This window comes from Pantherophis guttatus, chromosome 3 (assembly GCF_059756535.1).
Source record: "Pantherophis guttatus breed Tessera chromosome 3, ASM5975653v1, whole genome shotgun sequence".
NCBI classification, from domain to species: Eukaryota; Metazoa; Chordata; class Lepidosauria; order Squamata; family Colubridae; genus Pantherophis; species Pantherophis guttatus.
In genome coordinates this window covers 47,155,795-47,169,073 of record NC_142065.1, presented here as the reverse complement: position 1 = coordinate 47,169,073, position 13,279 = coordinate 47,155,795, and the positions used below count along the sequence as shown (strand labels likewise).

The window sequence follows — 13,279 nt, the reverse complement described above, 5'->3', positions numbered from 1 at the left end:
TCCTCCTTCACTCATGTCTCTTGCTTGAAGAATCAATGGTAGGCATGTCTAGGAGGACATTTGTACAAGTTCATTGTGCACCAATTGCACCCATTCCTAAACCAGGAGGCTTTGCTCACAGTGACTCACACATTAATCAATTCCCATTTGGATTACTGTAATGCACTCTATAATGGACCTGAAAGGCATTTAGAAGCTGCAGCTCTTGGCATTTCTTTTTAGTCCTATATAGCATCACTGCACTAGCTCCCAGTGGACTTTTGGGAGGTGCTGGTCATTACCTATAAAGCCTACGTGGCACAGGGCCAGGCTATTTGCAGGACAACTTGATTCTCATACTGTCTGCTTACCTCACTCATCTATCATGGAGGGCATATTTCAGGTCCCTTTCATTAGATAATGTCATTTTATTGGACCCCAGAGTAAAGCTTTCTCTGTGGAAGCACCTGCTCAATGAAACAACATCCCTCTGGAGATCCAGATGGCTGCAGGTTTAGCTATTTGTAAGCTATTAAAGACCTGGCTGTTCCTCCAGGTAATTTGGTCCAGATGGTTAGATGAGCTCTGTTAAGTTATGAGTTGGGTTGTATTAGTGACTTTGGACATCATGGTTGTTGGTCAATTGTTTTTAATCCTGAGCCCTTTTTTGTAAAATAGTTGGCCATATACCATTGATTGATTGAATGAATGCTTAAATAAATAATACTTTTACTATGCATAAATGCTTCCCAAGAGATAGAGCACTGAATTTCTTTCTGACAAAAGGATTACTTACTTATTAATTTGCAGGAACAATTTTGTTTCTAGAAAATAGTTTTCAAATTTGATTTAGATTTTTCAGGAAGCAGAATAGACTTGTAAAACTGCCCTCTGAAAAAAGATATCTTAAGATGCTAAATAGATGATTTTCTGATCTGTTATACAAAAATATTAAAGCAAAGGATTCAGTTCTGAGCATTTAATTTTTATATACATAGGCCTACACTTTTATACATCACTATTGGCCTGTCAACATTCTCTTTATTAAAGTTGTTGTCCTGAAATTATACCACTGATAACTTCTCTTATGTTAGGGAGATGCAATTTGTCCAACACAAAATATCAAAGGAAGTAGTTGCAATGCAACTAATTACAATTACAAACTAATTGCAGCAGTAAGGTATAAAATGAAGCTATTAGCTCTAACAAGTGTTCTGCATAAACAGACATCCAGGTATGATTGTTGTTCTCACTTCTCAGGTATCAGCACATCTGATCAAAGTCATACTTGTACCAGAGAGGTATTCTACATTGCAGGTGGCATTTAAACAGGAGTCAAGATGCCAGATGCCAGTTACTATGATGATTAATACAGTGATTGTGAATTGCCTCTGACAACTTCAGTGGGCATGTTAATAATATCACCAGATATTGTGCAGGGCTGAACTTTGGGTTTTATCTGGGCAGACTGGGGGAGAAGGGGGAAGAATCTTTGCTAAGATATATGTGGAGACTTTCAGACAATTAGCATAGCTCTTTTAGGATATATTTTATTAAAATATAGGGATTATATTTGATACTGAATATCAGCAGTTTAATCTCAAATGCTTCTAAGAGCATAAATAAGGTCTTAAGACTCTAGACAGCATGTTGTTACCCTCCAACATTAGATCAAGGGTGTCAAAAGTGGCGGCTTGCAGGCCAGATGTGTCATGTGCAGGCCACGCTCACCCCAGCTTCATGAATGGGGAAAAGGTTGTGAAATGTTACGTGACAGCAGCGTGACGCGCCAAGTTTGACACCCATGCATTAGACCTATGCTGAATCTTACTATTCTTTTAAGATTACAATCCTCAACTAAAGATTTACAACTAAACCAGCAACAAATGCTATTCCATTGATAATTATGGATTAAAAACAAACAATATTAAAAATAATATAAAGAGTTAAGTTTAAGTCAAGACATTGTCCTAGCCCTCAACATATAAGAAGTGTTTTTCTACCAAACATGCTCTAACTTGATATTAATGGAAATACTGTATGTGTTTCATCTGAATTAGAACTCATGAAGAAGCAACAATTTTGTTAGAGCCTAATTTCATGTTTACAAGCCAGGCATTTACCGTCCTAGCCAAGTCACTGCGAACAGCCTTCCTCTTCATCAGCTGCAACCGGATATCTATGTCAAACTTCCTGCAGTGTTGAATATATTCATGACTTCCTAGTGGATGTTTGCTGGAATGAGACAAATAAATACAGAAAATGTAAGTAAAGGACTTTTTCCCCTGTATATTACGTATATTATTCCAGTAGCAAAGATTTCTAAAATTCCTATTAATCAGATATACAGTGGCCCACACACAGATATCAGATACAGGTCGTGATATCGTTGTGCAAATTTTGACATGAGTTATGTACAGTAATTTCTGATTGTAATGGAACACAACTGACATACGGTAAATTACATAATCCATGTTGCTTCTGCAATGATGTAATGATGCATCTGATGCCTCCTCTTGCTCCATCTCCACACCCTGGACACTCATGATTCTGTGTATAGTGCAGAACAAGGATATTCTACCTTTGCAACTGCTTAGCTTAGAAACAATGAATAAATCATGCACTTAGTTATACATGACTTTATGCCTCAGTTCTCTTCCTCAAGAGAGCTATTTGAAAATTCAATCATTATTTTTAATGTTCTCTCTCTCTCTCTCTCTCTCTCTCTCTCTCCCTCTCTCTCTCTCTCTCTTACGGATTTTCATTGTCTAGTGGAAAACATAGCAGTTAAAACTTATGATCTTAAAAAGGAAAAATAGATTGATTTAATTTTTGTAGTACATGATTTAAAATAAAGAAAAAGGAACATGAAACCAAAGATAACCATACCACAATTTCCCTGAAGCTTAAATCTACTAAAATAATTTGAGATGCAAATGCACCTGTTAAACCCAGATATTATAAGGTCTTGAAAACAGATGTTGGGTTTCTGCTTGCATCAGAATGAAGACTACCAAAAGCAACTCCCTATTGTTCTATGGACTTATGTTCAAGATTGAACCAAGTCATTTTGCTGACTGGGAGAAAGGACAAGAAGAGGAATGAGATACCTGCTTTCTACAAATACAACAGAATTTGCCAATAATAAAGCCGTTCCTCTGCTCGGAGTTATCAAAGGGAACAGGTTAATTTACAAGGCCTGGGACAGGCTATGTGGCTTGTGCAGTTTCTCCTCCAGAAAAATGAATGGTTGGAAGGGCTCAGGAGGAAAGGGGTGGTCACCTCATAGTAGTTGGAACAGGACGTCTGGCCCTTTTACCTGCTAGTCTAAAAGGAAAAGTTAGGACTTATCTCTCTCTACCCTATATCCTGCCTTGCCCATCCAGCACAGCTGTCATTACAAAAACGTAATTGTCAGGGGACGGAGAGAGAGAGAGAAAGAGAGGGTGTGTTGCTTTTAAAGGGGAGAAAGAAAAGCAGAGTAAAACAAAACTTCAAAGTCAGGGAAAAGAAGATTTTTAAAAAGTCAGATATGCTACCAGAATAGTATTTCCTTTTAAGGAAGTGCTACAACAGACTTGTAAGAAACATTCATTTGATATACTGGAAACTTGCAACACTTAATTCGCATATATTGATTGCTTTAAAAGGTATTTTTAAAATTTTAATTGCATCATATGCTCCTTTGTTCTTGGATATAGTGAATTAGAACTCAACTAATTATTAAGTATATCATTCTGGACTGGCCATCTATCATCCAAAGCTGGAAGGGAGGCACTAGGGGCTTTTGGTCCTTTCCTCTTGCCTTGTTCCATTGCTACTTTGCCCCACAATCATTTTGCATCCCACAGAAGCAAGGAGATGATCTATTTTAAGAAGTGAGCATCCAAACATGTTCTCCCTCAATGTTTTTTTAATCATTTGGGGAAATAATAAAGAACTGCTACAGCCCATTGGTGAATAAAAGACAATAGTGTTTCAGCATATGCTTTTCATGAAAAAGATGAATTTATTTCCTTTATTTATCCAATTTCAAGGACAACTGATGGGAAGGCTAAAAGTATATCTTTAGACCAGCCATAATTAAAGGGGCTCCCAAAGGGCAGGGTGAAATCATAAAATATAAGAGGTGATGTGAAAGACTTCTGCCAGAGATTCAAGATAAATATTGCTAATCAGAGCAGGCCAAATGACAAGATAGCCAAGGAAACCTATCTGCTATTAGGCAGATTTCTATATTCCAGATTCTAAGCTCTTTCCCAAGTATCCAAATACAGGTACTCTTCAACTTACAAATGACCATTTAACTACCACATGAAGTTATGATGGACTTTTTAAAAAGCTATTTATAACCCATCCTCGAAATTATGACTTTCACTTTCCCATCTCCCATGGTCATGTGATTGCATTTTGGGCCCTTGGCAACTGCCTCACATTTATCTATCTATCTATCTATCTATCTATCTATCTATCTATCTATCTATCTATCTATCTATCTATCTATTTATCATATTTCTATGCCGGCCATTCTCCGAGGACTCTGTGCGGCTTACACCAAAGACATTATACTAAATAGCATATTGCCCCCAACAATCTGGGTCCTCATTTACGACTGGTTGCAGTGTTTTGTGGTGATGTGTTCTGTGATTTTGACATTTTTTGCCATTTTTAGGCAGAAAATGCCTACTGGATATGTTGGATTTCTTTAACCACCACATACCGTGGTACCTTGGTACTCATCTGCTCTGAAACTCATTGAGTTTGGTACTCAGTGTATTTTGATGCAAAAATTTTGTCCCAGTACTCAGCGTTTATTTCATACTTGACATACAAGCTAATACTTATCGGTGTCATCTGCCTTGTGACTCTCTCATATTATTGCTTATGGAAAAAAATTGTTTCATAGTTTTTGGTATTCATCATGCCTCCCAAAACCAATTAACAATGACTACCAAGGTACCACTGGAATTCACTTTAATGACTGGTGACTTGCTTGCAAAATGGTCATAAATCTTGTGTGGTCACATGGTGCCTCAAGTTAGGAGCACAATGATTTATAACTGAAATCCCAAGCTCTGTTATAGTTTTAAGTCAAGGACAATCTATAATTAGCAGCTAATCAATTGAAAATCTAGTTTAATCTCATGAATTTGCTTTTTAATAATAATGGGGAAATGATGGGATCTAGAATCTGATAGGAAGCATTAGTATATATTACAAAATCTATTTTTACATGTATTGGTCCATTCTACCTGAAGATACCCTTGCCTTTAATATTAACACTGGAAGGTATAAGACAAAAATTATCCCTCACAGGCCAAATTGAATTATTAGTTTTCTCTACAGGAGTACAATTTTAACAAAAAAAAAAAAAGTAAAAGATATAAGATGTTGACATTTGAATCATCACACTTTAAGTTCTTGCAGGTAACAAACAAACAGAAACACAAAACAAGCAAGATATTGAAAAAAAAGTGCATTAAAATAGTTAACACATATACAATTTATTTATTTATTTATTTATTTATTTATTTATTTATTTATTTATTTATTTTTTATTTATTTATTTTTTATTTATTTATTTTCTATACCGCCCTCGGTATATACTGAAGGACTCGGGCCTGTGTACAGCCAATTAAAACATAATATATATACATCGATTTAAAAACCAATTAAAAGTAATAAATAATTTTGGCTCAAAATTAAAACCTGATTAAAACACCCAATTTAAAATCATTCATACAATATACATATTGTATGTGACTATTTTGGAGTTTTGTATTTTAACTTTTTGCTTTTGAATAAAATAAAAATTTTAAAAAGTATTGCAGGTTAGAACTTTAGCTAAGAGCAACTTCAAACAAATATTGTGATAAATCTAGATAAACTGAATCAAGATCAGGAAGAAGCATTCCTTGTATTTCCAAGAAGAGCAAGATATGCAGATTGACTTTATTTTAGGGAAACTTCATTCCTACATGACGGGCTATGCAGAATGCTAACTAGGTAGGCCTTATGGGGAAAAAAGTATCACAAGTTAGATTTAAGCAGCATTACAGGATTGTGAACTATGACAGTTATGTAGATTTATGAAAACAGGCATGATATTTGAGTTATGATGTCTTTAATTTCTAACCCCATTTTTTTTTCATCATTAACAAAGTATTTGCTTAAAAGCTGGTAAAGAAAGATGTCAGTTTCCCAGAGTTCTCCTCAAGCTTTCCAAAAAATGCATTTTATAAAAACCAAACTGAAATTCAGAAACTTTGTCACTTAAGAAAATGAGCAGATCATCATTTGTCTAGAACAGGAGTGTGAAACTCACATTGTCACAGCAGCATCACATGACGTATCAGGACTTTTTTTGCCCTTTGCTAAACCGGGCGTGGCCAGCGCATGATGCATCTGGCTCGTGGGCCAGAAGTTTAACAGCCCTAGTCTAGAACATATTTTCAGAATAACATCCTATTCTCTCACTTTATCTTTCAATGTTGCTATTATGGATTTTGTAAAATGATGGTAAAATTTTGAACATACACAAGGGCACATGCTTAAATACCTAAAAATAACAAAAAAACTTCCATTTTGTCTGAGTTTGTCACTGGCATACTCAAAGGTGATATATGCTACAGCATTTCTGCTTTGAAAATAAAAGCAATTTATTGGTAATTGCTGAGTCAGCAAGAGAAGCTACAAAATTGTTGCAAAGCTTTAAACCAAAACTGCAGCAAAGTTACCCTGGGGACAGCTCTGAAAGAACAGATCTGAAAAATCTGAAAGAACAGTTTAGCTATTCAGAAAACCAGTTTATGGCCAAAGCCTTGTATCCCTCCATATAGTAGGTATGTATTACTTAGATCCAGCTGGGCTCAGGGGGTAGTGGGTGCCTATCCTTCAAAGATGGGATGGGAATGGGTGGGAGGGTTGCTATGGTTTTTTTGGGGGGGAGGGGAGAGACTGAAGGTTGTTTGGGGTGCTCCCCTGCAGATTGCCAGGTGTGAGCAACATTGTGTCCTATGAGTGTTGCCTGGCAGCCCAGTTCAAGGCAACCCAATCTTCATTGGTTTGAAGAGGAGTTGGGAGAGCACTTCCAGGATTGCTGTGAAAATTATTCTCAATATCAGGTGGATAAAATCATTTGATTTTACTCCAAGGTGGATTCCAGCTGGGCAAGACCTATGGAGTTGACTAAGTCTCAGGTGTGTGATGTTAACTGGGATTAATGCAATTTGGGTGTCCCCCTGGACTTGCTGGTAGAGCATGTGCAGTTGTGGCCAGAAAGGTCTTTGTACAACTTTGCCTTCTGCACAAATTGCACCCATTCCTGGAGCAGGAGAAGGTGCGTTTGTTCATTTGGTCCAGAAGGCAGTAGTAGAGGCAATCATGTATGTTTCTCATTACACCTTCCTCACAGATTCACGTGGCTTGCAATAGACCTCTGGGTACAATTCAAGGTGCTAGTCACCACCAATAAAGAATACAAAATGGTGTACTCCAGGCCTTTTCAATGTGACATTACCATCTTAGGAGACCTTGGAGGTATGCTTTCTGGGTGGGGCCTTTCACTTTTGGAACAATCTGCTCCCTGGGATACAGCTGATCCCAAACCTGCAAGTCTTTAAAAAAGGAAATTAAGACATCTTTCTCCATGTTTTGGGGTCTGGATGAGCCAGGTCCCAATAAGTTGGGTTGTAGTATATTTTAGTCTGCTGCCATTTCATTGTTTTAGTTTGTTTTAAATGTACTCCATTTTGTTGATGACCTTTTCTCAGCTGTGCAGAGTCACTTTGAGTTAGTGGCCGCGTAAATGTTGAAAATAAAATGAATAAATATATGCCACCTCCAGGCAGAGCTTCTCTGTATCAAATGCACCACCAGTGTCTAGAATCTAGATTATCATTTGTCAGAACAATAAAATAATCAGGTCATCTATTTCCACTGAGGCTTGATAGCACATAGAAAGCCTCTGTTGTTCTTTGTGCTATAATTTGCCTTTGGTTTCAGTGTTGCCATCAATACCATTATTTCTCTAACAAAAAAAAATCTATTATATAAACTGAAATACAAGAAGAGCAAGGATCACTTAGAGCAGAGATGGATTGCCTTTTACCAGTCAGGTGCCAGGCTTTTAAAATTATTATTTTATTATCAGTATTTGAGAGGATATTCAAAGTGGATGTAATTTAGGGGGCCTTCTTTCCCTCCCATTATTGGGGAGAATTAGTACATTCCAAACCACCTCCCTTTTTTGTCTTATTAAATTTACTTGACATTTAACATAACTTTTTTCCCCATTGTTTTATATTATTTCCTGCCCAAAATCAGCAGGAAATTCTGCCTCTGATAATTTCTAATGTATTTGCAGCAGCAGGATCTACCAGGATGTGGGAACTATAGTTCAGAGGTCACATGACAGTGAAGATTTCCTTTCCTTCACTCTTTCCTATACATTTCTGTGCCAATGACAGAGAGTCTGCATGGCATTGCTCTGGTTAAAGAAAATGCTTAACATGCACTTCTCCATAGACTGAGCAAATATTTTATCACCAGAATGCTTGCTTACCCTACTCTGCAGCAAGAAGGGAAATATTTGTTTGTATTTTATTGTTGGTGCTTTCTTTCTTTTGTTATCTCAAGACATTTTGATACAACAACCATAATATTTTACTAAACCACTACTAAACTTCTATATGAATGGGTGAAATTATTCAGCAATTTGGGATGCATTATCATCAATATTCTGATAAATAACTTTATATTGCCCCATGGACTATGGGGAACTTTGTTGGATGCTTGAGCCTCTCAGGATCTGGATGGGACAGACCTGACTGAAGCTGAGTTACCACACAAGAGGCATTATCTGTCTACTAAGGTCTTCCATCAACATAGTGTTAACTTGGAGCAGGCAGAAATTACCCCTGATAGAGCAAATTCATGGCTTTCATGAATTCATGAAAGATCCAGGACCTTTTTGGATTCATGGCTCAACCAGTAGGAACTGCAATTTTCAGTTGGTGTGTTAGTTGCAGCCTTGCAAGGCACAATAACATCTTCTAACAAAAACTCATGCCTTTATTACCAAACAGTTTGACTGCCCTTGTGCTAACTGGAACCAGATTGTGGAAGTCCCTTTGCTACAGGCTCTGAACTGACAACCAATTAGCTTATAGGCTTAATTTAATGTGCCAGTTTTGACATAAAAAAAACCATTTATGGCCTGGGCTGGGCCCTAGGTATCCACATGACCACCTGGACCAAGGAAAGTCAATCCAGCCTATCAGGTCCTTTAGGGAGAAACTGCTCTTATGTCCTACTTTTAGTAGGGAAAGGGAGTTGGGCCAGGAGTTTCAGCTTTGTAGTACCAATAACTGGTTCTATGGAACACCTCCCTGTGGAGATCAGGCTGCTTCCCTCGTGAATGCATTGAGAAAGATGCTGAAAACAACTGTTCTGAAGAACATTTTAAGTACACTGAATCATTTCAGTGGTATTTTTGACCTCTTTTATTACTAAGCTGCTATTTTATCATTATATTCTTTTCATTTTATGCTGATCTTATTCCTATTGTGGGTTCTTTAAGCATTTTTTTCCTATACTATGTTAATCCCTAAGAGTCAATTGACTAATGCAAGATAGAAATGTTGTAATACATAAATAATGGGTTGACCCACATCACAGGGCTGACATAGGGCATACAGTCGCAACTCTCATCTAAGCAGGTCAAAAGAGCATTAGGGTGAAAGACATGTGAACCATTGCTGTTATCTACTGTCAGCTTTGCTAATCCTTCTCCAGGTTATATTAGGCAGTGAGAACAAAATTAAAGCTAAACAAAACATTCTAGAGCAGTGTTTCTCAACCTTGGAAGCTTGAAGATGGGTGGACTTCAACTCCCAGAATTCCCCCAGCCAGCGCTGCTGGCTGGGGGATTCTGGGAGTTGAAGTCCATCCATCTTCAAGCTTCCAAGGTTGAGAAACACTGCTCTAGAGGAACAGCTTAAAAAAAAAACAGGTTTTCTAAGGATCATTTGGGGCATGGTTAATAGGCCAGGGCATTTGCACACCAGCTCATCAAAGCTATTTCCATGTGGATGGAAGGGCAACAAGAAACTCCTGCTCTCTTCATCCAGCACTCAGTGTCCTGCCAAGGAGGCGGATGTGGGGCAGGGCAGAGAAGGGGCAAGGCAGCTCATTTCAATGTGCGCGGGCACACAAGCACACACAGCGGTATAGGAGCAGCTTTTACAGGCTATACACACATTTGAGCTTTGACTGATTGTTTAATCTCCCTAAAAAAACACTGAGCATTTGCACGTTTATTAGTATTCAAGGAACACCCACAAAGCACAGATTAATGTGCTTGACCTTCAAAACAGGGACAATAAATAGCAGTCTATAGCCGACATGGTTTAGTCTTCAAATGAAAAAGCTGCAGCTTTTTTTTCCTCTTTTGACAGAGGCATAAGGCAACACGCATGGGAAGGATTCTGTGAGGCGGTGTTTAGGCAGAAAAGAAAGACGGAAGGATACCTTTCCTGCAGGCTAACAAAGCTGTCCTTGTACACAAGCATAATAGACAGCAGTTTCCCTTGCATTAAGCAGAGGGGAAAATATCAACCCTCTTATAAGAAAATCACAATGAGCCAAGTGAGTAACGGTTTGTACATTGCCATTTGTAAAATAGAAAGCAAGATTCACTGTCCAAATTGCCATTAGTAATGGATACATTACTTGCATATCTGAATAAAACAGTTTCAACTAAATGGGACTAAAAAAAGTCATTTAAACCACTTCTTCCTAATCTGGTAGTCTGCTTCATTGAAGTGCATTTTCCATTATTCTAAACAGCATGATTATTGACCAGACTGACTAGGAGATGGGGTTTGTAGTCCAGCACAGCTCAAAACATCAAACTGAAAAAGGCTAGGAAAAATGAATTAGAGCTCCAAATTCGCAAGAAGAGAAAGAATAAAATAAATATCTGAGTAAGAACAGTAAGGGAGCAATGCTATCATCAGACAGGCATTATATATGGGATCGAAGAACTATTGTAAACAGAGATTTGGACTTAAACTGATCGCTCTAGTCCCAGCCTAATTCATCGTCATCTAATGGCTTTTGCAACATCAAGTATACTTTACAACAGTTTTCCCCAACTATTGCCTTCCTAAAATGATGGGACCACAAATCCTACCATTCTCAGCCAATAAAGCAGATGCTGACTGGGAATTCTGGGAAGCGTAGTTTCAACACATCTGGAAGGCACATGTTGGTGAAAGCAGTTTTGTTTCTTCCCCTCCTTTATGATATAGATTCCAATAATAAAAAAGGGCTTTTCCTTTCCATAAATACAGTGCCAGATTTTGCTGGAAGGAGAATCAAAACAAAACAAGAGGCGCCTGTGGGTTCTAGGTTGGCAGTGTCATTTTTTTCTTCTTCTGATGCAAATCTCTTGCTTCTGTTTTTAATTAAGTGATGTTACATAAAAGGAAGCATTTTTTTTTTTTTGCTTATAGCTTATTACATCTCTACCGTGTAAAAATAGTATTTTAAAATCTCAGTAAGAAATAATTGGGAGAGTTATTATTATTCCTTTGGTTTAAAGTCCAGGACACTCTTTCATTCCTCTACAGTGGCTCTCTCAATTCATTCTACAAGAAGCTTCAGTATTGATAGCAGCTATGAGGTATTTCCAATACTCAAAATGCATATTGAAAGGTGTTAATGCACTAAGTGATTCCCAAAGAGATAGACTGAGATCTCTGAGCCATTTAGGCACACATATCTGCATGCATCCACTTACTGCCTTTCACCAATGAAGAGAAAGCCAGGCTGTAGTTTGAGCCATGCTGATGGTTGCAGACTTCCACAAGAATGCATTTAAAAAATGGTCATAGTTAGCCATAATTGCAGAATTTGGGAGGTTTGTTTCTTTTTAGTGCATATGCTCTCCATCTCTCTGACGTATTGAATGGTTCTCTGCTAAGACCTCTGTGGTTTTAAAGACCATTCCTTAATAAGCTGGTCTCAGTAATAATCAGTTTGCTGTTGCCAGGTTGCATACTCAGCCGCTGTAACTGGACCACAAGCTCTTAAGTTTAAAACTACAAGGTTACTCTAAATGTCTCAGTGTATAAATGAGTAATTTGTCTGGTTGGAAATACAGCACACCGTGGTCAAGAACGACTGAAGATCGCTCCAAATGGTCTACTGAGTATTTGGAATACTAACTCCTAGTTAGTTGACTGACAGTTCACCAATCAGGATGTTTACTGATTTTTCCTTGAAAACATCACATTTTCATTATTCCATCTATTTTAAAAATGACATAATTCCAATGAAATGAAAAAAGGAAGTGATTTTTGTTGTTCAAAAACAAAATGTAAAAGGAGATATGCCTCCTTTTGATTGATCTAATTTATCAATGAAAACGTGCTAGAAATAAAACCAAGAAACCAAATATATATATTGACAAGGATAGTCAAGGGATAGTTAATGATGCTGATGGTGTATAAACTGAGAACTACTTATATATGTATATGTATATGTATATGTATATGTATATGTATTTATGTAGTTCTCAGCTTATACATCATCAGCATTATTAACTATCTCTTGACTATCCTTGTCAATGGACATGTTGTCAACCCTAAAGTGAACCTGGCTGAGGCCACCTTGGAAGCTTCAGGGTTGCCACACAAAAGAGGGAGGGGAGAAATAGTTAGACGGGGTTTTGTAGCCAAAACAATAAAGCTTTCCTGTGGGAACCAAGGATGTTCACATAGGTGGCTGGCCAGAGGAGGAGTGAAGTAACCAAGCTAGCAAATGGATTAGACAGCATGATCAGTGACTTGGGGAAAAGGGGAAATGTTTACTTTTTAATTAGGTGAAAGCCATGGGACCTTTAGAGTCGGCTTTCACCAGTTGTGCCAATATGATGTTTCCAATAAACTGTTATTTGAGGAACTTGCCTGCGTCAGAGTTCTCCTTTCTATGGGTACATTACTTGGAACGCTGACATATGTACAAAAAAACCAGGATAGCCCCAGTTTTTAGCTATAATTATTTGATTGCAAAGAGAAATTTATAGATTTCCCATATATTACAAGAAAGTCCAATTGCCTTTTGGAAAAAACACCTTTGGAACAATCATGACCTCGATAAGAATCTCCGTAGACATCCCACATATTATAGTTGGTTGAATTTTAAAGTATAAACTGAAGGTAATTTTTTTTTCAAGCAACTTATTTGACTCATACATTAATGTGTTTAAGCATCAGTGCTGTCACAGCATGTCTTA

General features: G+C 37.5%; 1 protein-coding gene across 2 annotated transcripts in view; it reads right to left on the bottom strand.

The window, feature by feature from the left end:
* PIK3C2B (phosphatidylinositol-4-phosphate 3-kinase catalytic subunit type 2 beta) overlaps positions 1 to 13,279 on the bottom strand; it is a 94,971-nt gene that overhangs the window by 52,727 nt on the left and 28,965 nt on the right. For both annotated transcript variants that reach the window (XM_034414485.3, XM_060687229.2), the window contains one exon: positions 2,103 to 2,214. In XM_034414485.3, coding sequence (XP_034270376.3) covers positions 2,103 to 2,214 — 112 coding nt within the window. The remainder of the gene's footprint in view (positions 1 to 2,102; positions 2,215 to 13,279) is intronic.